Source organism: Heterodontus francisci, chromosome 2, assembly GCF_036365525.1.
Source record: "Heterodontus francisci isolate sHetFra1 chromosome 2, sHetFra1.hap1, whole genome shotgun sequence".
Lineage (NCBI taxonomy): Eukaryota > Metazoa > Chordata > Chondrichthyes > Heterodontiformes > Heterodontidae > Heterodontus > Heterodontus francisci.
The window spans coordinates 144214455-144240152 of NC_090372.1; the positions used below are offsets into that span (position 1 = coordinate 144214455).

The following is a 25698-nucleotide window of genomic DNA, read 5'->3' on the forward strand; positions in this document are numbered from 1 at the left end:
ATGGAACTGGTCATCACGTCTACCCCAATAGAAAGCTTTCAAAAAGACCTGTTAGAAAAGAAGAAAGTGCACACCATAGATGCATTACTTAATGATGGAAGGAAACTTGAAGCCATTATGGCTGGGCACCAAGAGTTACGAGCACTGAGGGCGGCTACAACAATTGGTATGGTAACCAAGGCTCTCTAAGGTGTTCAGGAAAGATAAGAAAGGGACAAAACAGGGAGGGGTGTAGGTATTGATTAAGGAGAGCATTGCAGTCATGGAGAAAAAGGATGTCCCAGAGGGGTCGAGGACAGAATCAATTTGAAAGGGTGGCGCAGTGGTTAGCACCGCAGCCTCAGCTCCAGCGACCCGGGTTCAGTTCTGGGTACTGCCTGTGCATAGTTTGCAAGTTCTCCCTGTGACTGCGTGGGTTTCCTCCGGGTGCTCCCGTTTCCTCCCACATGCCAAAGACTTGCGGGTTGATAGGTAAATTGGCCATTGTAAATTGCCCCTAGTGTAGGTAAGGTGGTATGAGAATTGAGAGAATGTGGGGATGTGAGAAGGAAATGGGATTAATGTAGGATTAGTATAAATGGGCGGTTGACGGTCGGCGAGGACTCGTTGGACCAAAGGGCCTGTTTCGGTGCTGTATCACTCTATGACTCTAAGTCTGCTAAGCCTTGTGGCAAATATGCCTGCCTTATCCAATTTGCAATTGTCTGCTGAACCAGGACCAGTGCAAAGCTTGTGGCATGCAGGGCAGTGTAGAAGGCTGACCTCAGATACCACACACAAGAATGGTGGCAGATCACATGCAGAGAGAACATCTGCAAGACAGGATGGCAAGCTCAATAAAAGGTATATCAATACACAGCAAAAGCCCAGGTCAGCAGAAGGGCATGGATGAAGAATGCACTCATATGAACAGCAAGCAAGCATTTCACATAGTTAACTTGGATCAACATGTCAATGCTATTATGCAGTCTGAGGTATTTGCCATGATCAGGATTATATGTCTGCAGAAGAGTGGCAAGCATTAGCTCAGAATGAAAATCAACACTGGAGAAGCCAGAGAGATTGCTGGTGATTGGTGATGTTGCCTTGTTTCCAAACAAGGGAAGATGCAGGCATTGTATGACAGGCAAGCAGGACCAGAATTAGCTCGACTGCAAGTAGAACAAACCGTCAGAGTCCTCGGTCATGTGTCAGGAACTTGACATCCTGCAGAGGTTGCTAGGATATATGACCAGCCCAGATTGTACGAGGTCAAGACACCCAAATGGTGACCCAATAAAGACCTACGTATTCTTAGTATATTATTTGTATTCCTGTGATTCTTCTAATAATTCATGCGCTAAAGGAATGGATAATGTGTTGAAAAGTTTCATCTCCAAGTTCTCAAAGGAATGTAGTGACAATGCACCCCATAGCAGTTGCCAACAGAAACTGGTGCTAATTACAGTTGGTGATTTAAAAATAATGGAATACGCTAGAGAATTTAAAAGTGTTTGTCTCTAACACTGTGCAATCACAACAGGATAAATGAACCCACAAGAGCCAATGCAAACCACCACAAACCAGATGCATCACAGGTAACTGACAACAAAATGATACTCATGAACATTGCAGTAGTTAAATACCAGTGAATTAATAAATTAATGGGACAGTCAGCACCACTAAAACATAAATTCGTCCTTCAAATGAATCATTAAACTGAGGCCCTGTCTATCCTCTCAGGTGGATGTAAAAAACCTATGGCACTATTTCAAAGATGAACAGGGAAATTCTCCCTATTGTCTAATATTTATCCCTCAACTAACATCACTCAGATTATCTGGTCATTACCTCATTGCTGTTTGTGGGACCTTGCTGTATCCAAACTAACTGCTATATTTCCTACATTTCAACAGTGACGGCTCTACAAAAAATTCTTTATTGACTGCAAAACCCTTTGGGGCATCCTATGTTCATGAAAGACACTGGGCTTGATTTTCAAATCGGGGTCGGGAACCTGGCACCCAGCTGATTTCGGGTCTCAACCCTGCACTGTGTCTGCGTCATCATCAAATGTTAATGCCCTAATTAGGCCAGAGGCGAACTTGGCACCCAATTCGTGGTGCTGAACTCTGCAAGGAGGCGGGAGATGCCTGTTGGAGCAGGAGCCTCAGAGACAGATGGCATCCATGATGGGCCTGCCAAAGCTATGCACAAAAGAGTGTCAGGAATTCGGAGGGTCAGAGTACTCTACCTGAGCTCACTGCGAAACCCCTAGTGGCAAAAAATGTTTCTGTCTTTAAAAAACAACTTTGCAATCCCCACATTGAACCTGACAGCTGTGCACTAACTTGCTGTTCAGTTTCAGCAATTTCCCATTTGAAAATCAGCTCTTGGTGCTCCGCAGCCTGCTAACAAGGTCCTCAAGGAGCTTAACAGGCTAGGCTGTTCATTAGAGGCAACTGGATTCCCCAGTTCCCCCCAACCATCTCTTTGAAAATTACGTCACCTTCCAGAGGCATTGGGATCCAGTGATGCCCTCCGGGAATGGAATTCCCAATGTGTACCCACACCCCTGCTCACCCCTTCCTGCAATTGAAAATTCAGCCCCTTACATAAACACAATTTCTTTCTTGAAATTTATAGAGCAGCAAGAATAAGGAAATTAAATAGAGAAATGGGCAGCAGAGAATTAATACATTTATTGACCAGAGGATGCACAAACAAATCAATGAGCAGTGGGCATCAGTGTGTCAATACTTTTATAGAGGAGCAGGTACAGCAACAAATAAATAAACTATTGGAGCAGTGAACACACAACAAATCAGTAATAGAACAGTGGGCACCAGAACATTAATAAATTCATAGAGTAGTAGGTAAACAAACTAATTAAGGTTTTAAACACCCAATAAATAAGGATAACGCACCCAATAATGGGAGAGATCAGGCAACTGATGATTGGAGAGGCCTGAAATCAGGCAAGAGATCCCAGGTATCCTGTCTGTTGGCTGACAAATCCAGAAATGAGATTTTAAACACTTGAAAATTGGAGGCAAGCGCCCAACAAAGGAGAAAAAACAAACTAATAGCCAGAGTAGCTTGAGAGACTGAGAAACACAATGCCACTGTGTGACGAAAGCCCAACAACCGCATTGTGACAGGCAACTATTCCTTGACTATTATAAATGTTCACCTACCATTTGATCATTGTAAATATTGACAGTAATGTGTTACAAAAAAATCATGACAATGGGAAGTGCATGCATATTCAGGATTTTTAATAAGCTGTAGATGAATTTGTGCAAAAGTTCAGGGGTCAGGGAAGGGGAAAGGTCAACAAAATTTACACCACCCAATCAGGAGTATCTATTTCTGTTTGCTGAGCGGCCATTCAATTGACCAATTTCCAGATTCACAATAGGCAATTAGCTCATTCAGATTACAGGAAAACTCTATTTACATTGAGTCCATCAGCAAGTTAAAGCATGACTTTATCTGATCTAGTATCAATGAAAGAGTCTGCTACTTTATTTAGATTGTTCTATTTTTAATTAAAAATTCACGACAATGGATATAACAGTAAACACTGTGATGAGCGAAAACTGGCCACATTATTTCTCAATTTAATTATATTTGAAATGGGCAACACTAAGTTGACAGGATTATGTAGGAAACTCAAAGGGCTGAATTTTCCTAGCCCAATGGCAACAGGCTGGAAGATGGGAGGGCTGGTAATATGGCAAGGGAGGGCATCGGCAGGGGAGCCCGATGTCTTCCTGCCGCCATGGCATCTTACCAGCGTGCAACCACCCACCGTGCAGCCATTTGAGCCACTTAAGGGCCTAATTAAGGGCTACTTGCCACCCACACCGGCATTTCACCTGCGCAGGAGGCTTGTGCTGCATGGAGAGACTGCCAGGTAAACTCTAGTGGCCTCCCAACGGGTTTCTTGGAGGAAGGCCGTCCTTTAAGGCCGCTCCATGGTCCACGGAGAGTCCCCTGGCGGCAGTGGTTGCATCCACTGCTGTGACACTGCCATTTGAAGGTGACCCCACCTCTCATCCAGATCGCCGGGGCCCGTCTACCTGACTCTGGCTTTTTAACACAAACTTAGCTGTCTTTGCGGGCGCCTCGGCATTGAAGGGCTCTTTCCTTCATGCTGCAGCCTCAGCAGCGGCCACCTGTAATGGTGGCACTGCTGAGCTGCCTCTGAGAGATGGGCCGCCATCCTTAATTGGTCGACAGTCCTGGCGGCAGCCTCTTAATTAGCTGCTGCCGATAAAATGCCTCCCCTGGGTCCAGCTGCCCACTGACACAGGGTCGGCTTCCCCTTTCGTTCCCGGTGATAGGACTTCCCACCATCCGAAACTCAGCCCAGAGTATTGCTAAATATTAGAGGGAAATGTCATCCTCACAGATTCTCCTTTCTTCTCCAGTTCTCGCATTCCATCCATCGCTGCTGGAATTGTTGGTGGTCTTCTCTGTTTAGTCATGGTGGCTTTATTGATTGCAATATGCCTGCGGAGAAGACATGTCAGAAAGAAGCGTACTTTGCGACGTTTGCTGCAGGAACGGGAGGTAAGCAACTATAAGAATATTTTTTTTCCATTAAGCCGAAGTCTAAAGATGATGATTCAGTGGATGTTTAAAAGTTTAAAAACTAGTTTTAGGTTTTATCCTTTTGAACTGTGAGATTAATCTCGGTGTTTAGGGGTTATGGTACTGGTCTAGCAACTCAGGTGGTCAAACTCCACTATGGCAAGTTGCGAAATTGTAATTTTTTTAAAAATGTGTTAATTTGTGGGTTAGCACCAGAAAATGACACTGAAAGCTGCTGAATTATCATCAGAGTCTGACTGGTTTGCTACTGGGTGAGGCTTTCCCCCAATGGCACATCAGAAGTTTTGGGTCCTTCAGGGATGGGAACCTACCAACTCCACCTGCTCTAGTCTACAGGTTGAGTCTTAATGTCCTTGGGACAAGAGAGAGCCAATAAATGCTCCATTTTCAGTGTTGCCTGCTAATTTTTTAAAACGCACAAATCCATCTTGACTCATCATGGTTAATATCCTCGTGCTGACAGAAACCTGAAGTACAAGTAATGACTGACTCCTTCAACTAAGTTTGTTTCCTAGGTACATTTTCCATCATTTACCCCCCTTCGGCTACCATAGTGGAGATGTGGGAGTTCCATTTCAGCTCAGAAAAAAATAGTGGAGGCAATAATGTTGATGGATGGAATAAGAAAAAAGATTTTCAGTGCCCCATTGAAGAGCATCAGGAAAATCAAGAGTTAGTGTTTTAATCAAGAGTTTGTGAACACTGAGGCTGTCTGTCAAAGTTGAAGGAAGTTGATGAATATAAAGTGGAATCATCAATAAAAATGTGGACAAGACTAGATGATCATTGTAGGTTATTATTAAAAAGAAAAAGTGGCAGAGAGGAGGACAGAGCTCAGGGAGCCCCAGAACTAGTGGAATGAGAATCAGGGAAATGATTATCAAATAGAGCACAGATCACGTAATTTGAGGGAAAGTTAATAAACAGAGATTAACTTTGTTCAGAAAACTGCAAAGTTATCAAAATGTCAATTGTGACAAGCAGACATTTTGCAAGAAACAGCAAAATGACAACTATGAACAAAAATGTCATGTCAGCTCTGATAGAAAGGGAAGGGGTAAGGTATGAAACTTTCTACAATTGTGAAAATAACATTCGTTACTTCATTGATAACTGATGCACTGGTCAGTAGAGTGAAAACAGCAGTTGAACAAGGTAGTAAAGAATTCTCAGCCTGTCCCATTGGGTTGACTTTAAAAGCTGATTTTGGAAGGTGCTGCTAATGGCAGGTGAGGTGCATAAAATCTGCATGACTTCACTTGCATCATTTGCTGTGCATTACATTTTGCAACCTTAATTTTAGGAGCAGAATGATGCCAGACTACATGTGTGTAGAAGCCTCATCAATCTTTACATAATTGCTAAAGTGAGTTTCCACATCAATATCTTGTGACTTTGGTGAGGCTTTGCCCACAGTGGCACATCAGAATTCCTGGGTTCTACCCTGCTCAAGCAGACATCTTAAAGCGACATCACTTTGAGTTGTCATGAAGTATTTTGTTTTTCCTTTTGGCCTTGCAGTTGCCTTTTGCTATATTTTTTCCAGTTCATTACCAACAAATCAGCTTACCTTGGCTGCTGCTTTCATTTAAATAGTGGTGAGTGTGAAAATTCCTTTGGGGTAATCTGATAGTAATGTATGATTTAGATGAGGAAGACAAGTTCATGGGATAACAAGAACTGCAGGGAAAGAAGCACCTATCTCTACCTCAGGCCCTTTATTCCTTGGATATCATTTTTTGCTGCCTTTTATTCCCAAGATAGGGAGCTAAATTATCAGGTCCCACCAGGGCCAGGAACAGTAGGTGGTAGTATACCAAACTATTGGTACCAGCCAGCATGCCGGTTTCCCGACACCGTTCCCAGCACCGGTAATTTCCATCAGGGTGAGGGGAGGGCAGCCACGAGATTCCGCCCAATGGCCATTGGGAAACAGATGCGGGTCAGTGCAGGTTGTGGGGAGAGTGGGCAGTAAGCACCAGGGCAGTGCAGGGCATCATCACCCTTCTGGCATCGCAGGGGCACAAGAGGAGGAGACAAGGCTGCTCACAAGGGCCACCATTGAGCAACCCATTGGGTTTCTGAAGATGCGGTTCTGGTGGCAGTCAGTTGATGCCTTGCAACACACCTACAGGGTCATGCTCATTGTGGTAGTCTGCTGAGCTTTCTGTAACATGGTCCACCAGAGAGGTGTGGACCTTGAGGACAGTGAGGTCCTGGAAGACACAGTTCATCAGAGAAAGAGGAGGAGCAGGACTTGGAAATGGAGGGGGAGGGGAAGGATGCAGCACAGGGAGGAACCCCGGCTGCACAGGGATATGGCTAGTATTGCGCAGGACTCTAGGGTCTCGTCAGGATGCTATCAATGTCCGGGATCATCTGATCCAGGCACGTTTTAGCTGCGCCCCTCTGACCCTAGAGCAGCAGCAGAGTCTGGAGCTCAGTCTGAGCTGCCTGTGTTAACACTTCCATTGAAGACACAGCCTGGAACATGTGAACTCTTACTGTCAATGAAGGATGTAGATCTGCCCAGAGGTTTCAAGGACACCATTGGTGAACCCTTGCTCTCCTTCACCACTTTATTCTCTTTTGATCTGCCACCATTAATAAAAGCAGGCTCAGATGTCTGGTTTCAAGTGTCAATCTTGACATTGTACTCATAAAGGAAAACTGTGCACAGTTACAGCAAGAAGACACCCCAGTGACCCGCTCAGTGCTCCACATGATGCGGTGGCCACTGTGCTCTGCCACTGTACACGGAGCTCCCCTTGTGGCCTTGGAGGAGGTGGAGGTAGCCTGCTCACTTGTCACTGCCTATGGCTGAGATGCACGTGGCAGTAGTCCTCATCATGGAGGTGCCCATGGCTCCAGAAGCTGCTGCACCTGAATCATTGCAGGGGCAGCATCTATCACTGGGCCCTGCTGCATAGATGCTCCGTCTGTCAGAGGGAACAAGGAGGCTGAAGATGAAGATGGCATTCCGCCAGGGATGGCACCCTCGTCCTTCTCGGTGACATCTTCAACCCCTTAGATGGCACTTCAGATAGCTGAAGGGGAAACCAGCTGGGGAGCAACTTCAGATATCCCTACACCATTAGTGCCACTGACTGGTCTGTGCTACATAGTGTGATATGTATCCTGTGTACATCAGCGTGCAGTTCCTGTATGCACTCCAAGTGCTGCTGCATATGGCTCTCCATGAGACTGGCCACTCTCTCAATGGAGGAGCTCATGAGTTCAAATGCTAGAGCAATGGTGGTGTAAATCAGCTGAATGAACTCCTGCATTCTCTGCCCGTGACCCTGCACTGCCTCAGGGAACTCTGAATTGTGGGAGCACATCTGCTGCTGATCTAGGTAGAACTTCCTTTCCAGTGAATCCTGAGGCCCTGCATCTGTGCTCAGCTGATCAGGGCTGTGTCAGATCTCCATCCTCCGAGGGAGACTGCCCACAGCTACCTTTGCCTCTGGCACCTCCTCTTGCACACTAGTGGCAAGCTCCTCATCCAGTGCCACCCTATCTAACCACATGTGAGGACCCACCGAGGTGATGATATCTGTGCTGGTGGAGGTTGTGCTTGAAAGATGGGACAGTGCTTCTTCGGAGCTCTGTTGTTGCTGCTCTTGGCCTGGTGATGGTGAGGGAGATGTTCTCTTTGCCTCAATGTCTGCATTTGTGGGAGACACAAGGAGAGATCATGAGAGGTAGCCTTGGAGACCTTGCTATCTTGATGGGGTGAAGTGCAAGGCTCCGCCTTAACTGGTACATTATCCTCTCTAATCACCATCGTCACTACGAATGCCATGGCTGACTTCCTTATAATCCGCAATCCCATGGTGCCCTCCTCCATGGCTGTGATTACTTGAAGGTAAGGAACCCCTCCACCAGTATAGGCCCTCTTACAGCCATTATGAGCAGATTTCTCCTGCAAGGACAAAAGAGAGAATGATAAGGTGCTGCTGTCCACTATGGCCAGTGCCAGCTGCATGTATCAGTGCTCGCAGGTCGTCAGCAACGCTATGGCTCCGAGTCATTCTGAGGGGCCAGTAAGTGCCCTGGGCACACACTCTTCCCATGTTTAAGAGCAGCATGTGCCCTGATGCTCCTCAACTGGAGTGACTGCTGGAGGGTGAATACCCAAAGGCCTGTCATAAAGGGTTGGGGGTTACACTTACCTTGCTAGAGCATATCAGGTCGTTGAACCTCTTCCGACATTGGATGCAACTTCTGCAGACCACACTTCTTCAGTCATTCCAGATTAGCCTGTGTGGGTGGCCTCCTCCTGCCACCCTCCAGTAAGAGGACCTTTCTCCTCTTCCCTACAGCCTCCAGGAAGACATCCAGGTCTGCATCAGAAAATTGAGGGGCTGTCCTGCCCCAGGATCCAGGCCTTTGGCTCTCCTGGAACATTCCAATTGGCTCGCATTGTAGTTTCTTCAAAGCTGAAGTTAGATCATTTAAATGGCAGCCACTGTAATGGCTGACGTGGTCTGCTTAAATCAGACAGGCACTTCAGCAATCCCACTTCCATTCCCACTCCCGCAGTCACTAATTGGCTGCCATACCTGTCTCCATGTCAGTTTGGGTGCCCCCGTGAAACTCAGGGTCGATGTCCAGTTCCCCCAGGGTCAGATTCAGGACCCGGAAACAGTCCCGACTTCTGTTTCCTGCCCCTTAGGCAAAAATACTGCCCAGGCTTTCAGACTTGAACCATCTGCTGTAAGATGACCTGCAGACAGCATCTGGAACAAGGACTGCTCTTACAATAGAAATGAAGGTTATCATAATGTGACTTGAATCAAGTATAATACAATGGGATGGACAGGGTAGAGTCATGTGTTTGCAGGGGAAAACCCAGGAATGCAGAGGTCCCACTGAAATTTCAATAAGAATGTAATAAATAGGAACAGGAGTAGGTCTTTGACCTCAACACTTTCCCGCCTGATCCCTATATCTCTCGTTTCCCTAAGATTCAAAACATCTATCAATCTCAGTCTTGATTATACTCTGTGACTGGGCATCCATACGTCTGTGGTAAAGAATTCCAAAGAATACCAGGACTTTATTATAATTTTTTTTTTAACTCTGTTTCCTCCCTGACAGCCAGCCAACTTGAGAGGCTGGCCGACTGCCGGTAGGAAAATCCAGTAGTAGAAGGCCAATTGAGAAACACAGGAATATATAAGGGGAGGGGAGTTTGATTTACAATTGGGAGGAGGTGGGGAGGGGGGATCCAGGAAAGATTATGGGCCGAATTTTCACCCCCATCTAGGGGCCAGTACAGAGGCAGGTGGGTGCAAAAATACCCGCCAGCAAGTGGCTGGTACCCATTCAAGTGAGTTAATTGTCAAAGGCCAACTGGAATTTTCAGTCAGCCTGCAGGTCCCCCATGGCATAGGGAGCAGGCCAGCTGCCTGGAGGCGGCCTCTTGGCAGCAGACCGAGGGTCAGCACTCCAGGCAGGATTTGAGGCCTGCCCTGGCTGCCTGGCCACAACTGCAGCCTCAGGCCACCTTTTGGATGGGCATCCCCTCCACAATGGTGGCCTGGTTGCTGTGGTCATTTTTTTATTTTAAAGTTTTAAAAGTTGTAGAAAGGGCACATCAAAATAGAGGCTCTCTCTCGCTCTCTCACTCACATGAAAAAGCAGGCTACAGCTTCTTCCATACTGGAGGGTTTCCTATTGGTCCACCACCCTTAATTGGATGGTGAGCACACCCGCTGCCATTAATTGGCCAATTCAGGGAAAATCACTGCCTGGTGGCTGTGTTTCCCACACAGTGCAGGGTCAGGATCCCCATTTGACGGGGTCCCAACCCAAAAGCCTGCCCTATGAGGCTGATGGGGATGGCGGCGTTGGTGAGATGAATACTGGGAAAGGTTTGCTGGATTGACCAGGAGGAAGCATCCCTGCTTCTCCTGGCCCACAAGCAATGCAATAAAAAGCTCTTAGCTGCTGGATCCGGTTGTTCCCACCTCCCTTTAACTGGCAGTTTTCCAGATCCTGGGAAATCCTGCTGGCCAACAGTAAATTTAAATGGCTGCCATAATCTGAGGAATGAAGCCTCATTAAAATATTATATTCAGATCCAGCCCCTCCTGTGTGGGTTACTTTGAGGGCCATGGAGCAGCAGTGGTTAAAGCAGAAATAGGCCTATTCATGGCAGATTGCAGTGGGGTTTTGCATATTTGCCAATTTTAACTCCCCTCCCCCAATTCTCTCCACCTATAATGGGAAGTTAAAATTCCTTCCACTTCCCCCACCCCCACAAGTGTCTTATATCATAAACTTGTTCTTTATAAATGTACATATAGCTGCTTTTAAATTATTCTTTATAAATGTACATATAGCTGGCTCCTGGAACATGAGTCTCATGCAGTCAGCAGCAACATATTTTCTAGTTTTTTTTTCACATCAGTGGACTGGTAGACTAGTTTTGTTTTAGCTCTTTTTCCCACAATTGGTGATCTTCCTGGGACTAGTAAACATGCTGATACAGCAGCAGTGTGTATTAATAGCATTGTCATAACATCACACATACACTGACTAAAATGTCAAGTTCAGTCTGTGCTTTCATGGAATTTCAAGCCCCATAGTGCAGCTAGTTAACAGGAATACCAAACGCACTATCCACTATCAAACATGAGAGGGCAATGCATTTAACTCACTCTACCACAATGTGGACTACAGTACAGAAGCAGTTTATAAAGTCACTATGTATAGCAATCAGAGCAGTTCTTCCCCCATGGTGAGTAAAATGGGTAGTAAGGGAAATTCACAATGTGACTTGTAATATTGAAAGAAGGAGTCTATTTTGTCTCTCCTGACTGTAGTTTTGTTCTTGACACAGCTGGTTGAGCCTCTAACCCCCAGTGGAGCTGCTCCCAATCAGGCTCTTCTAAGGATCCTTAAAGAGACGGAATTCAAGAAAATTAAAGTGCTTGGCTCTGGAGCATTTGGCACGGTGTACAAGGTAAGCTATCTCTTAGGCATAGTGTAGCAAAGAGAGAATTTGTCTTGATAGTGAAAGAATTCAGATATTACATTTTCCAGATGTATAACAAAAATCATTAACTTTTACTATGGTGAGAAATGCAGAGCAATTGACCATGTGTCATCATTTTTAAATGGAGAGTGTGCAATGGATTATTTTTAACAATTGTCACAATGAGACAAACTGGTGGGAAGCTAATTCTGGTTGGACCACCTACTGCCTGCATTTGTATAGAATCTTTAACACGGTAAAACATCCCAAAGTGCTTCACCTGGGACAGCAGTTGAGTTAACTGAAAGTATAATTGAAAAGGTAGTTTTGAGGAGATTCTTAAAGGCAGATGGGGAATTAGAAAGGCAAAGAGACTTTGAGAGTTTGAGAGTAGCATGAGTGAAAGCTGTACCATCAGGAGAGGAGCACCAGGAAGGGAGAGACATAGGAGACCAAGGTTGAAAGACTGCAGGAGACAAGCTAGGACATAAGCCCGAAGGAGATTACAGAGGTAGGATGGGGTGAGGTCATAGAAGAATTTGTAAATGGGGTCAGTAATTTAAAATTTGGCCTTTTGGTAGATTGGGAGCCAGTGCAGGTTGGCTTGGAAAAGCGTGATGGGCAAATGGGATTTACTGTAAAGTTTTTGACAAGTTGGAAGAGGTTTGGGACACTGATGAGTAGGATATTCAAGAAATTGTGTCAGACAGGATACTAATGACCTTTAAGTAGTCTTGTTTGTAGATGGGGTGGAAACCAGATCTTAGGGATTTAAAGTGGGAATGTTATGAGAGATGAGCACAGAGCTATGTGGCAAAATTCATTTATAAACCTTGGAGAGGAAAATGGTTTTTTTTTAGGAATGATGTTTTGGATAGGAGATCAGTGATGAGTCTTTAGCCAAGGAGAGTGCGTTTAATATTCAACGGTCAGGTAAGTAGAGCGATGAGGGAGCAGAAGACGGAACTCATAGTATTGATGGGGCTGGTGAGGGAGAGGTGGAATGAGAAATGGCAGAGTGAGCTAGGATCAGGACTCGGATGGAGCAGAGACTAGAGCAAGATGAATGAGGTGTGAGAAGGAGGAGTAGAGTTATACAAGATAGTTAAGGGTATGAAAAAGATAGATGCAGAATATTACTTAAATATCCCTATTTTACAGCACTGTGGGTGCATCTACATCATAAGAAGTGCAGCCATTGAAGAAGGTGGCTCACCACCAGCTTCTCAAAGGCAAATTGAGATGGACAATAAATGCTGACCTTGCCAACAGCGCTCACATCCCATGAATGAATAAATAATAAGTAAATTGCAAGAGTAAGATGAGGGATGACTGGTTCTAATGGAGTCATCTTTGGCCTCCTTATCTCGAGAGACAATGGGTAAGCGCCTGGAGGTGATCAGTGGTGTGTGGAGCAGCGCCTGGAGTGGCTATAAAGGCCAATTCTAGAGTGACAGACTCTTCCACAGGTGCTGCAGAAAAATTTGTTTGTCGGGGCTGTTACACAGTTGGCTCTCCCCTTGCGCTTTTGTCTTTTTTCCTGCCAACTGCTAAATCTCTTCGACTCGCCAATGGAGTAATGAGGAAAACCCCAGAATCATTCAAGAAAAAAATTGGATGTTGAAGTGGTAGTGAGGGCAGGACTGTAGGATGTTTCTGGGTGGACGAATTATGATGGCCTTCCTCATCTACAATTTTCCTATGATGTAAACCAGCCTCCAGTATCTCCTTCTATAGCCCACTATTAATTTGTAAAACAGTGCCTCAAGGCTGTAAAGAAATGATCTGCTGTTGTGTGGAAGCTACTGATATGTTTTGACGCCAGGGGAAATTTAGCAGATCTGTGCTCCTGGCTTATAACTTTGCCCAGTGGAGGGCACATCAAAATTTGGTGCAGAGGTCAGTGAGCCCTGCAAAATGTTCCATCCATCCTTTTTTAATGCTGCAAATCTTTTGAGGCCCTGTTAACCTCTGTACTTAAATTCCCATTAGATATTTCCACCAGGTGAAGTTCCTTTTGCAGTTTGACTTTCCCTTGTAATGCATGTTTGAAAGATGAAAAATAGATTTAACTACACTTTTAAACAATGGGTGATTTATTTCTAAACTTCATTCATTTGAAATATTTTCTATCCATTTCATTTTTGCTACTGATTGCATATAAAGAAACAGAATTCAAATGGGCAAATATTCAAACAGCTAAAAAGCCTGTTAAAATCTAAGCTTGTTTTGATACCTCTGAGCGGAATGTTTTCTTATTTAATTACTTTGACAAAAAGAAAGCATATTTACTATTTTTACTGCTTTTGAGGTTTATTGAAGTTTTCATAATTCTTTTACCTTAGCAGCTTCTTTTTATGGTTTGACCAAACCTACGTACTTAGGAGAAGAAATAAATTGGTTTTAATTTTGAGTTCAGTGTATGTTTAACAAATTCAAAGGCAATGCTTAAATGAATCAAGAGATTTTTGATTTTCTTTTAAAATGTCATTATCTCTACAGGGCTTGTGGAATCCAGAAGGGGAAAATGTCAAAATCCCTGTTGCCATCAAAGTGTTGAGAGAAGCAACCTCCCCGAAAGCTAATAAAGAAATTCTTGATGTATGTGGATATTGTGATTGTTGCTTTCAATACAAGCTATCTGGTTTTGCTATATTTTAACAGTAGGATTTGTTCATTAACATGGATTTAATATAATATGGGAAAATGAGTAGAAGTCTATTGCTGCCAGTTAAATGCAAACTAATTAAATGGCAGTCCTCTCTTCTTGTGACACATTGCATTAGAAAAGTCCAAATTCTGTATCTTTCTCTTCCACACACTTTTCAGGGGCCCAGATTCTGCTTTGGCTCTGTTTGGTCATGTTTTTCAGGCCTAGATGATTTTCATTCACCATCTGTTCTTACTAGTTTTACTGTTTAACTTTGACCAAATTCACCAACCCAAATAGGTCTGATTGTATTGTTGACACTAGTTGACAGTGATACCAGTGCATTTCACAATACATAGGTGTTTACTGATAAATTCTGCATTTCTTGTTTTGCGTTATTGAGAGATATTATCTCTCTGTTCATTCGGACATCCAAAAAGACAGGCACACAAGAATTGTTTCCTGCAATAACATTTCTTGGCTTAGGACCTGCTTAATTTGTACAATGATTTCCTGTAAGGTCATTTTATGAAAAGTTTTTGAGCTGTTGTCATGGGGCAGCTTCCTGGAGTAGTTTGAATATTTTCTCAATAGGTCATTGCTCTGAACTGCCTGTCGCTTCAGATTATTAGACTCAGCAACATTTTGATATACCATTTGTAGGTTCATAGACTACAACAGGAGATTTTGAGAGCATAACTATTGAAGAAGTGTGAATCAGCAATAAGAGGCATAGAATTGAGATTGTTCCTAGGAGAATGAAGGGAAACATGAGAAGCAATTCCTTCAGATGCTTATGACAATGTGAAATATTTCATCACAAGTGGTTATTAAGCCAGAAAATTGCATTGGATAAGTATTTGAGCAGGGAGAAATATAAAAGGTTAGAAATGGGCTGGGAAATGGGATTAGAACTGGCCACTCCAATCAGAGAGCTTAGGAGATGGTGAATGTAAATTCTATGGGCCTGATATTTATGGAGAGAGAGCAGGGGGCACATCTTTTGCAACTGGGAAATCCCAGGAATGCAGAAGTCCTGCTGAATTTAGCAGTAGGATCCTGTTAACATTTTTTTTACTCTATTACCCACCCAGCGGCGGCAAGATTATGTGGCTAGCCGGCTGCTGTGCGGGAAAACCAATGGTAAAATTGGGGCATGGTGAGGGGTCTTGGAGGTCAGCAGTGAGGAGGGAAGGACAGACTGTGGCAGAAGACAGACTAGGGGGAAGCACCCCTGCTACTCCTGGCCCACACACAGTGTGGAAAAGCACTTAACTGCTGGTGCTGACAGCTCTCACCTCTCTTTATCTACCAGGTTTCCCAAACCCTGGGAAACTCAACCACAGACGTTAAATTCAAATGGCTCCCAGAATCTGAGGAACAGAGCCTTATTACCATATTATGATCACTGAGCCATCTCTCCAGAGCAGGTTACTCGACTCCCACAAACCCACCATGGTTAAACCAGATGTAGGCGGATTAATGGCAGGTTGGAGTTGAGTTTCACATTGTGACCGAATTAATCCCTCTCATGCCTGTTCTAGGGGGGAGGCGGGGAGTTAAAATGCACCCCATGATTCTGTAACAGGAACGTTAGGTTATCTTCATAGAAACTTGGAAAATAGGAGCAGGAGTCGGCCATTTGGCCCTTCTAGCCTGCTCCATCATTCATTATGATCATGGCTGATCATCCAACTCAGTAACCTGTTCCCGCTTTCACCCCATACGCTTTGATCCCTTTAGACCCAAGAGCTATATCTAACTCCTTCTTGAAAGCATACAATGTTTTGGCCTTAACTGCTTTCTGTGGTAGTGAATTCCACAGGCTCACCACTCTCTGGGTGAAGACATTTCTCCTCATCTCAGTCCTGAAAGGTTTACTGCGTATCCTTAGACTATGACCCCTGGTTCTGGACTCCCCCACCATTGGGAACATCCTTCCTGCATCTACCCTGTCAAGTCCTGTTAAAATTTTATAGGTTTCTATGAGATCCCGCCCCCCCTCACTCTTCTGAACTCCAGCGAATATAATCATAACCAACTCAATCTCTCCTCCTACATCCATTGATATGATTAGACATTTTCTTTTATTCATTGATTCCACATTGAGATTCGACTATAGTTGAAAAACTAAACATGATGTGTTTAGTAAAAATAATTAGTAACATATGATGAAAATGAATTGGTGGAAATCTAGTAGCCTAACTTACATAAGGTAAAAACAAAGATGTATAAATGTTATATTGACCCACAAAACTTATTATGCATTATTTTGTAGCACTATTGGATTGCTCACCATTGTGTAGTTTTCCTATGTAGCTTCACATAGGAATCACTACTGTAACTAGTCCTTCCTCCATGATGGGCTGGACGGGCGAAACAAATGGCAGCCCACATGTGCAGACCGCGTGCCACCATGCTGCTGCGATCTTCCTCACAGCGGCCCATAATAATATGCCAGTAGGGCCAACCCCGCTCACCCCCCAATCACATGGAGAGGGCGGGCTCTCCGATGCCGGCAGTGGCGCAGCTGCCAGTGCGCAGGTGCTGGCGCTATTTTAAAGCCCTGCCAGCTAATTAAAATTTTTAAAGTTGTATACCCCTCAGTGTATTGATTAAAAATCTGTCACCCCTTTCCCACAGCCCAACGACAATAAAATTCATTATTTTCCCTCTCCCCTCTCCCCAAGCACTTATCTTCCACACTTGACCTTCCCCTGCCAAAACTGAACAAAGTGCACAGTTCACCCCTTCCCACCATCCCCTACACTAATGATGTAAATTTGACCCCATTTCCCCCCCCACCCCCGCACTAAAAATCTCTCATTCCACCCCCCGCCCCCACCTTTCCCACCACTGCAGTGCCTGCTTTCCCCAGATGGGAAAGTGAAAGCACGTAAGTGCCGGCTGCCGCTTGGAAGATCGCGGCCCGACAGTAAGATTGGAGTCAATTTTATTTAAATGTATGCATTCAGCTAATTTGAATATTTTAATCCGGGTACCATTGTCCAGCGGCAGGGGGGCCGCCATGGAGCATTGCCGCCACCAAGAAAATTGGACCCAGCCTTCTCGGTGTTCTTCCTCCCCGAATGGAGCTCAATGGGGGCGCTTTGTAAAATCCCGGCCTATGTCATCCAAAGGCATAGCAGAGGAGGTATAGGAGCATCCACAAGGGTGAGGGAAGGCAGAACAGTGCTGATCCCAATTGAGATGCAGAGGCGAGTGCACAGTGTTCCTATCTGGCCTGATACAAGAAATTATAATCATGGTACTGCTTGAGATCAATGCTGACATTTTATAAAGTATTTTCAGTTCTTATAGGGGGAAATGTTGCAAAATTGCTGGTACAGAAGAGGGGTAATTTATCTAAAATGCCATAGTCTGAGGCCTTGTGGGGTTGGGTTATTAATATTAATTTTTGTGCAGAGAAATGCATTATCATGATGAAGAGACAGAACCATTCTCATAATCTTCATATTTCTGCCAGTGACTTGTCCAAAAATTAATTACCACAAAGCAAATCCCAGAAGAGCTTCTAGGAATGTCAGGCATAGTTAAGCAAGGTCATTGTGCACTTCAGTAAGAGATTGCAGGACAAGCAAATATGAGCACAGAATGATGGCCTGAAAGCAGCATTTGAGGAGACCTTCAGAAAAACACAAAAGATTTATCTAAGGTAATAATTAGAATTTAGCAGCACATTAATCAAACTTTATGTGCTTGAAATGGATTAGAACATCTATTGATTTGTGGAAAACCTAAAGCATTTAAGCTTCTCTTAACATATTGTGGAAAATGTTGCATTTGTTAAGGAAAGATGGTGAGTTAATATATTAGCTCCACGTCCAAATATTTTACAATAATATTAATGAATTTGATGCAGATATCCCTTTTGTTTTTTTTATTTAGTTAGCAATTTTCCTTCAATTTTCTCTTTCCACCTTGAAGGCTGTAGCCCATGCTTACTGGCTCTCCACATCCTCACTTAAGCATAAGTGAGCCTTAATGGTGAGGGCTGAGATCCTTATTTTATCACCAACAGTATCATAGCCAAGCCCCATCCTATCCTTATGGATAATGGTCAGGAGTAGCAACCTCACCTCGGTCTAGAAATGCTGAGGCTGTGGCTGAAAATTGCTAATTGGTAACAGGGTTGAAGAAAGGTGGGTGATTTTAACTTCCCCAATATTGATTGGGACTCACTTAGTGCCAGGGGCTTAGATGGGGCAGAATTTGTAAGGAGCATCCAGGAGGGCTTCGTGAAACAATATGTAGATAGTCCAACTAGGGATGGAGCCATACTGGACCTGGTATTGGGGAATGAGTCCGGCCAGGTGGTCTAAGTTTCAGTAGGGGAGCATTTCGGGAACAGTGACCATAATTCCATAAGTTTTAAGGTACTTGTGGATAAGGATAAGAGTAGTCCTCGGGTAAAGGTACTAAATTGGGGGAAGGCTAATTATAACAATATTAGGCCGGAACTGAAGAATTTAGATTGGGGGCGGCTGTTTGAGGGTAAATCAACATCTGACGTGGGAGTCTTTCAAATGTCAGTTGATTAGAATCCACGACCAGCATGTTCCTGTGAGGAAGAAGGATATGTTTGGCAAGTTTCAGTAACCTTGGATAACGTGGGATATTGTGAGCCTAGTCAAAAAGAAAAAGGAAGCATTTGTAAGGGGTGGAAGGCTGGGAACAGACGAATCCCTTGAGGAATATAAAGACAGTAGAAAGGAACTTAAGCAAGGAGTCAGGAGGGCTAAAAGGGGTCATGAAAGGTTATTGGCAAACAGGATTAAGGATAATCCCACGCCTTTTTATACATATATAAAGAGCAAGAGGGTAACTAGGGAAAGGGTTGGCCCGCTCAAGGACAGAGAAGGGAATCTATATATGGAGCCAGAGGAAATGGGCGAGGTGCCAAATGAGTACTTTGCATCAGTATTCACCAAAGAGAAGGACTTGGTGGATGATGAGCCGAGGGAAGGGAGTGCAGATAGTCTCAGTCATCTCATTATCAAAAAGGAGGAGGTGTTGGGTGTCTTGCAAAGCATTAAGGTAGATAAGTCCCCAGGGCCTGATGGGATCTACCCCAGAATACTGAGGGAGGCAAGGGAAGAAATTGCTGAGGCCTTGACAGAAATCTTTGCATACTCATTGGCTACAGGTGAGGTCCCAGAGGACTGGAGAATAGCCAATGTTGTTCCTTTGTTTAAGAAGGGTAGCAAGGATAATCCAGGAAATTATGAGCCTTACATCAGTCGTAGGGAAATTATTAGAGAGGATTCTTCGGGACAGGATTTACTCCCATTTGGAAACAAACAAACTTATTAGCGAGAGGCAGCATGGTTTTGTGAAGGGGAGGTCGTGTCTCACTAATTTGATTGAGTTTTTTGAGGAAGTGACAAAGATGATTGATGAAGGAAGGGCAGTGGATGTTATCTATATGGACTTCAGTAAAGCCTTTGACAAGGTCCCTCATGGCAGACTGGTACAAAAGATGAAGTCACACAGGATCAGAGGTGAGCTGGCAAGATGGATACAGAACTGGCTCAGTCATAGAAGACAGAGGATAGCAGTGGAAGGGGGCTTTTCTGAATGGAGGGCTGTGACTAGTGGTGTTCCGCAGGGATCAGTGCTGGGACCTTTGCTCTTTGTAGTATATATAAATGATTTGGAGGAAAATGTAGCTGGTCTGATTAGTAAGTTTGCGGACGACACAAAGGTTGGTGGAGTTGCGGATAATGATGAGGATTGTCAGAGGATAGAGCAGGATATAGATCGGTTGGAGACTTGGGCAGAGAAATGGCAGATGGAGTTTAATCCGGACAAAAGTGAGGTAATGCATTTTGGAAGATCTAATGCAGGTGGGAAGTATACAGTAAATGGCAGAACCCTTAGGAGTATTGACAGGCAGAGAGATCTGGGCGTACAGGTCCACAGGTCACTGAAAGTGGCAACGCAGGTGGATAAGGTAGTCAAGAAGGCATATAGCATGCTTGCCTTCATCGTTCGGGGCATAGAGTATAAAAATTGGCAAGTCATGCTGCAGCTGTACAGAACTTTAGTTAGACCACACTTAGAATATTGCATGCAATTCTGGTCGCCACACTACCAGAAGGACGTGGAGGCTTTGGAGAGGGTACAGAAGAGGTTTACCAGGATGTTGCCTGGCCTGGAGGGCATTAGCTATGAGGAGAGGTTGGATAAACTCGGATTGTTTTCACTGGAACGACAGAGGTGGAGGGGCGACATGATAGAGGTTTACAAAGTTATGAGCGGCATGGACAGAGTGGATAGTCAGAAGCTTTTTCCCAGGGTGGAAGAGTCAGTTACTAGGGGACATAGGTTTAAGGTGAGAGGGGCAAAGTTTAGAGGGGATGTACGAGACAAGTTCTTTACACAGAGGGTGGTGAGTGCCTGGAACTTGCTGCCGGGGGAGGTGGTGGAAGCAGGTATGATAGCGACGTTTAAGAGGCATCTTGACAAATACATGAATAGGATGGGAATAGAGGGATACGGTCCCTGGAAGTGCAGAAGGTTTTAGTTTAGGCAGGCATCAAGATCGGCGCAGGCTTGGAGGGCCGAATGGCCTGTTCCTGTGCTGTACTGTTCTTTGTTCTTTGAATCCCATAAATCCCCACAACAGCAGCTTGTATTTATATCGCATCTTTAACATGGTAAAACGTTCCAGGGTGCTTCGCAGGAGTTATCAAATAAAATATGACACTGCGCCACATAAGGAGATATGAGGGCAGATGATCAAGAGCTTGGTCGAAGAGATAGGTTTTAAGGAGTGTCATAAAGGAGGAAAGAGAAGTAGCGAGGCGGAGAGGCTTAGGGAGGGAATCGCCAAGTTTAGAATCTTGGCAGCTGAAGGCATGGCTGTCAATAGTGGATTCAAATCAAGTATTCACAAGAGACCAAATTGGGGGAGCGCATATATCTCGGATGGGTAATAGGGCTGGTGGTGATTACAGAAATGGGGAGGGGCCAGGCCATGGAGGGATTTGAAAACAAGGGATGAGAATTTAAAACTGAGGCATTGCTCAACCAACATCCAGTGTAGGTCAGCAGGCACAGGGGTGATGGGGGAACAGGACTTGGTGCAGCAGAGTTTTGGATGAGCTTAAGTTTATGGACGATGGAAGGTGGAAGGATGGCCAGGAGCGCATTGGAATAATCAAGTCCAGAAATATCAAAAGCATGAATTAAGGTTTCAATAGCAGGTGAGCCAGTATGGGGCGAAGTCAAACAATGTTACGGAGGTGAAGTAGGTACTCTTAGTGATGGTGCGGATACGTGGCCGGAAGCTCATCTCGGGGTCAAGTATGAGGCAAAGGTTGTGAATAGTTTGGTTCAGCTTCAGACAGTTGCCAGGGAGAAGAATGGAATCAGTAGCAAGGAAACAAACAATGGCAAGAAATGCTGGAATCACTCAGCAGGTCTGGCAGCATCTGTGGAACGAGAAGCAGAGTTAACGTTTCGGGTCAGTGACCCTTCTTCGGAACTGACAAATATTAGAAAAGTCACAGATTATAAACAAGTGAGGTGGGGGTGGGGCAAGAGATAACAAAGGAGAAGGTGCAGATTGGACCAGGCCACATATCTGACCAAAAGGTCACGGAGCAAAGGCAAACAATATGTTGATGGTATGTTGAAAGACAAAGCATTAGTACCAATTAGGTGTGAATACACTGAATATTGAACAGCAGCAAGTGCAAACCTGAAGAAAAACAACCTGAAAAAAACAGTGGGTAAGCAAACTGAACAAACTAAGATGAAATGAATTAAATGCAAAAAAAGATTGTAAAAAATGTAAAAAGGAATGTAAAAAAAAGGAAGAAAAAATAACTAAAAATGAAAGTAAAGTGGGGGGCTGTCATGCTCTGAAATTATTGAACTCAATGTTCAGTCCGGCAGGCTGTAGTGTGCCTAATCGGTAGATGAGATGCTGTTCCTCGAGCTTGCGTTGATGTTCACTGGAACACTGCAGCAATCCCAGGACAGAGATGTGAGCATGAGAGCAGGGGGGAGTGTTGAAATGGCAAGCAACCGGAAGCTCAGGGTCCTGCTTGCGGACTGAGCGGAGATGTTCCGCAAAGCGGTCACCCAGTCTGCGCTTGGTCTCCCCAATGTAGAGGAGACCACACTGTGAGCAGCGAATACAGTATACCACATTGAAAGAAGTACAAGTAAATCGCTGCTTCACCTGAAAGGAGTGTTTGGGGCCTGGGATAGTGAGGAGAGAGGAGGTAAATGGGCAGGTATTACACCTCCTGCGATTGCAGGGGAAGGTGCCCTGGGACGGGGACGAGGTGGTGGGGGTAATGGAGGAGTGGACCAGGGTGTCACGGAGGGAACGATCCCTTCGGAATGCTGACAGGGGAAGGGAGGGGAAGTTGCGACTGGTAGTGGCATCACGCTGGAGGTGGCGAAAATGGCGGAGGATGATCCTTTAGATATGGAGGCTGGTGGGATGAAAAGTGAGGACAAGGGGAACCCTGTCACGGTTCTGGGAGGGAGGGGAAGGGGTGAGGGTAGTGGTGCGGGGAATGGGTCGGACACGGTTGAGGGCTCCGTGTCAACATCTCCGCTCAGTCCGCAAGCAGGACCCTGAGCTTCCGGTTGTTTGCCATTTCAACACTCCCCCCTGCTCTCATGCTCACATCTCTGTCCTGGGATTGCTGCAGTGTTCCAGTGAACATCAACGCAAGCTCGAGGAACAGCATCTCATCTACCGATTAGGCACACTACAGCCTGCCGGACTGAACATTGAGTTCAATAATTTCAGAGCATGACAGCCCCCCATTTTACTTTCATTTTTAGTTATTTTTTCTTCCTTTTTTTTTACATTCCTTTTTACATTTTTTACAATCTTTTTTTGCATTTATTTCATTTCATCTTAGTTTGTTCAGTTTGCTTACCCACTGTTTTTTTCAGGTTGTTTTTCTTCAGGTTTGCACTTGCTGCTGTTCAATATTCAGTGTATTCACACATAATCAGTACTAATGCTTTGTCTTTCAACACACCATCAACATATTGTTTGCCTTTGCTCCGTGACCTTTTGGTCAGCTATGTGGCCTGGTCCAATCTGCACCTTCTCCTTTGTTATCTCTTGCCCCACCCCCACCTCACTTGTTTATAATCTGTGACTTTTCTAATATTTGTCAGTTCCGAAGAAGGGTCGCTGACCCGAAACGTTAACTCTGCTTCTCTTTCCACAGATGCTGCCAGACCTGCTGAGTGATTCCAGCATTTCTTGTTTTTGTTTCAGATTTCCAGCATCCGCAGTATTTTGCTTTTAAACAAACAATGGCTTCAGTCTTCCTAATATTTAGTTGGAGAAAATTTCTGATCATCCAGCTTGTCTGACAATTTAGTGACAGTAAAGGGGTTGAAAGAGGTGGTGGTGAATTAGAGTTAGGTGTCATCAGCATACATGTTGGACTTGTCTTGTTTTCAAATGATGTCACTGAGGGGCAGCATGCAGATGAGAATCCAGGCATTTAGAAATTTAATTGAAGCCTTGCATATGCCTTTAATCCTCTGAACCCTCATTGTGAGAACTACCTAATTTTCTTTTCTAGAGTTTAACGGTTTAGCCTTGGTTAACTAATTTGAGGATATGTGCTGACCACCATATTATTGTTTTATATTTGCTTTTCATTTACAGGAAGCATATGTGATGGCCAGTGTTGACCATCCCCATGTTTGCCGACTACTGGGAATTTGTCTCACTTCGACTGTACAACTCGTCACACAGCTGATGCCCTTTGGCTGTCTATTGGATTATATGAGGGAAAACAAAGAGCATATTGGTTCTCAAAATCTCCTCAACTGGTGTGTGCAGATAGCAAAGGTAGTTTTATTTATCAGCTTTTCATTTTACACACAAATATATGGTGCTTGCCTCTACATATCGGCCTATAGTTTAATGTATTTATGAATTAACTATGTTAAATCCAGTTATAACAATAGAGAACAAGTTTGTAATGTCACTAAAGAGGGGTTTTACAAAAATGTTCACTCCTAGCTGGCCTCATTCAGCAATTAGTACAATAAGATATCAGATGAATGCAATTTCCCGACACCCTCATCTGAGAAGAACATATTACACTGAACCCATCTGATACTGTGGTCCTTAGAAGAAAGTAAGGAGTTCCACAATTTTGAGGTTTTGGGAAAGAAAGAATAGGTCAGATTGTGATCAATATTAATGTCAACAGCAGGGATAAAGCCGTGACCTATAGCCTGGGGTGATTTGAGAGGAAAATAAATAGCCATGAGCATTGTTTTTATTGTATACAACACAGTGGTAACTTGTTTAGAGGCGCATGGTGTCAAACCAATTTCCTTGGAGATGTCCAAGGTCTATCTGGGACAAAAGCACAGCTTTCATCTGGCATCAAATAAGAAAATCTTTGTGTGATTTTTGTTTGTATTATTTTAAAAATGCTGAATGTGATTTATAAATAGTTTCACCTAGCTGTACCTGAAAGAGTATCTTTAAGCTGGATTTTATGGACCACCCCAAGGCAGGATTGGAGGCAGGGGTCATGGAGTATTGCAATGGGTGGCGGCAGGGCGGGGCAGGGCAGAGGACGTGTCGCCTCCCCATTGCCTAGCGATCTTCCTGGGAGGAGGATAGACCGACGATGGCCTTCCCACCCCCAAGGCCAATCGAGGCTCTTAAGTGGCCTATTAATGGCCAATTAGGGGCTTCCACCATGCGGGGAGGATGCCTTGTAAAATGAGGCACCCTACCTGCGGGCTTGTGGAGGGTGCAGTCTCCCTCAGTGGGCAATTTGTGGCCCATCGAGGACCCCCACCGGGAACCAATTCACCTCCCAGGACCGCCCTACCACTGGACCGCAAGACCACCCGCCAGCAACCCCCCCCCCCCCCCCCCAACACCTCGCCAGGGCCTTCCGGACTGGCCCCAGCCACCCTGCCTCACCTACCTTTTCTCGGGAGTTCCAGCACTGGGCCTGGGTCCGAGGCCTCTGCAGTACTAGCAGTGGCCACCGCTCCCAGTGGCGCTGCCAATACTGTTGAGCTGCTGACTCTCTGATTGGCCAGCAGTTCTTGGAAGCGGGATTCCTATCCCTTTAAAGTCTTTAAACTCCCGTCTTTTCAGCCTGGCACTGGGAGCCCCGCCTCCAGCACAAAATGCAGCCCTTTGTCTCTATGTCAGGGGAAGGATCAATACACAAAGTTGTTCAGCTATATCAATAGTTTTGAGCAGAGGCCTTTGTAGTTAATGGCACTGCCTATACTCAGAAATGGTTCAAGCAAAAACTTACTTTTGGACAATATTTCTTCGAAATGCTAATACATGCAAGTCCACGGACTGTGAGAAGCCAATAAAGTTCATTAGGGGTCATTTTAACCCCCAAAAACGGGTGAGTATGGATCGGATGGAAAGTGAAAATGTCAGAAATTCCAAACACAGCCCCAACCT

General features: G+C 44.7%; 1 protein-coding gene across 2 annotated transcripts in view; it reads left to right on the forward strand.

Annotated features, from left to right (window-relative positions):
- Positions 1-25698, forward strand: part of egfra (epidermal growth factor receptor a (erythroblastic leukemia viral (v-erb-b) oncogene homolog, avian)) — a 382880-nt gene that overhangs the window by 319409 nt on the left and 37773 nt on the right. For both annotated transcript variants that reach the window (XM_068011578.1, XM_068011568.1), the window contains exons 17-20: positions 4416-4557; positions 11450-11572; positions 14087-14185; positions 23911-24096. In XM_068011578.1, the coding sequence (XP_067867679.1) occupies positions 4416-4557; positions 11450-11572; positions 14087-14185; positions 23911-24096 (550 nt within the window). The remainder of the gene's footprint in view (positions 1-4415; positions 4558-11449; positions 11573-14086; positions 14186-23910; positions 24097-25698) is intronic.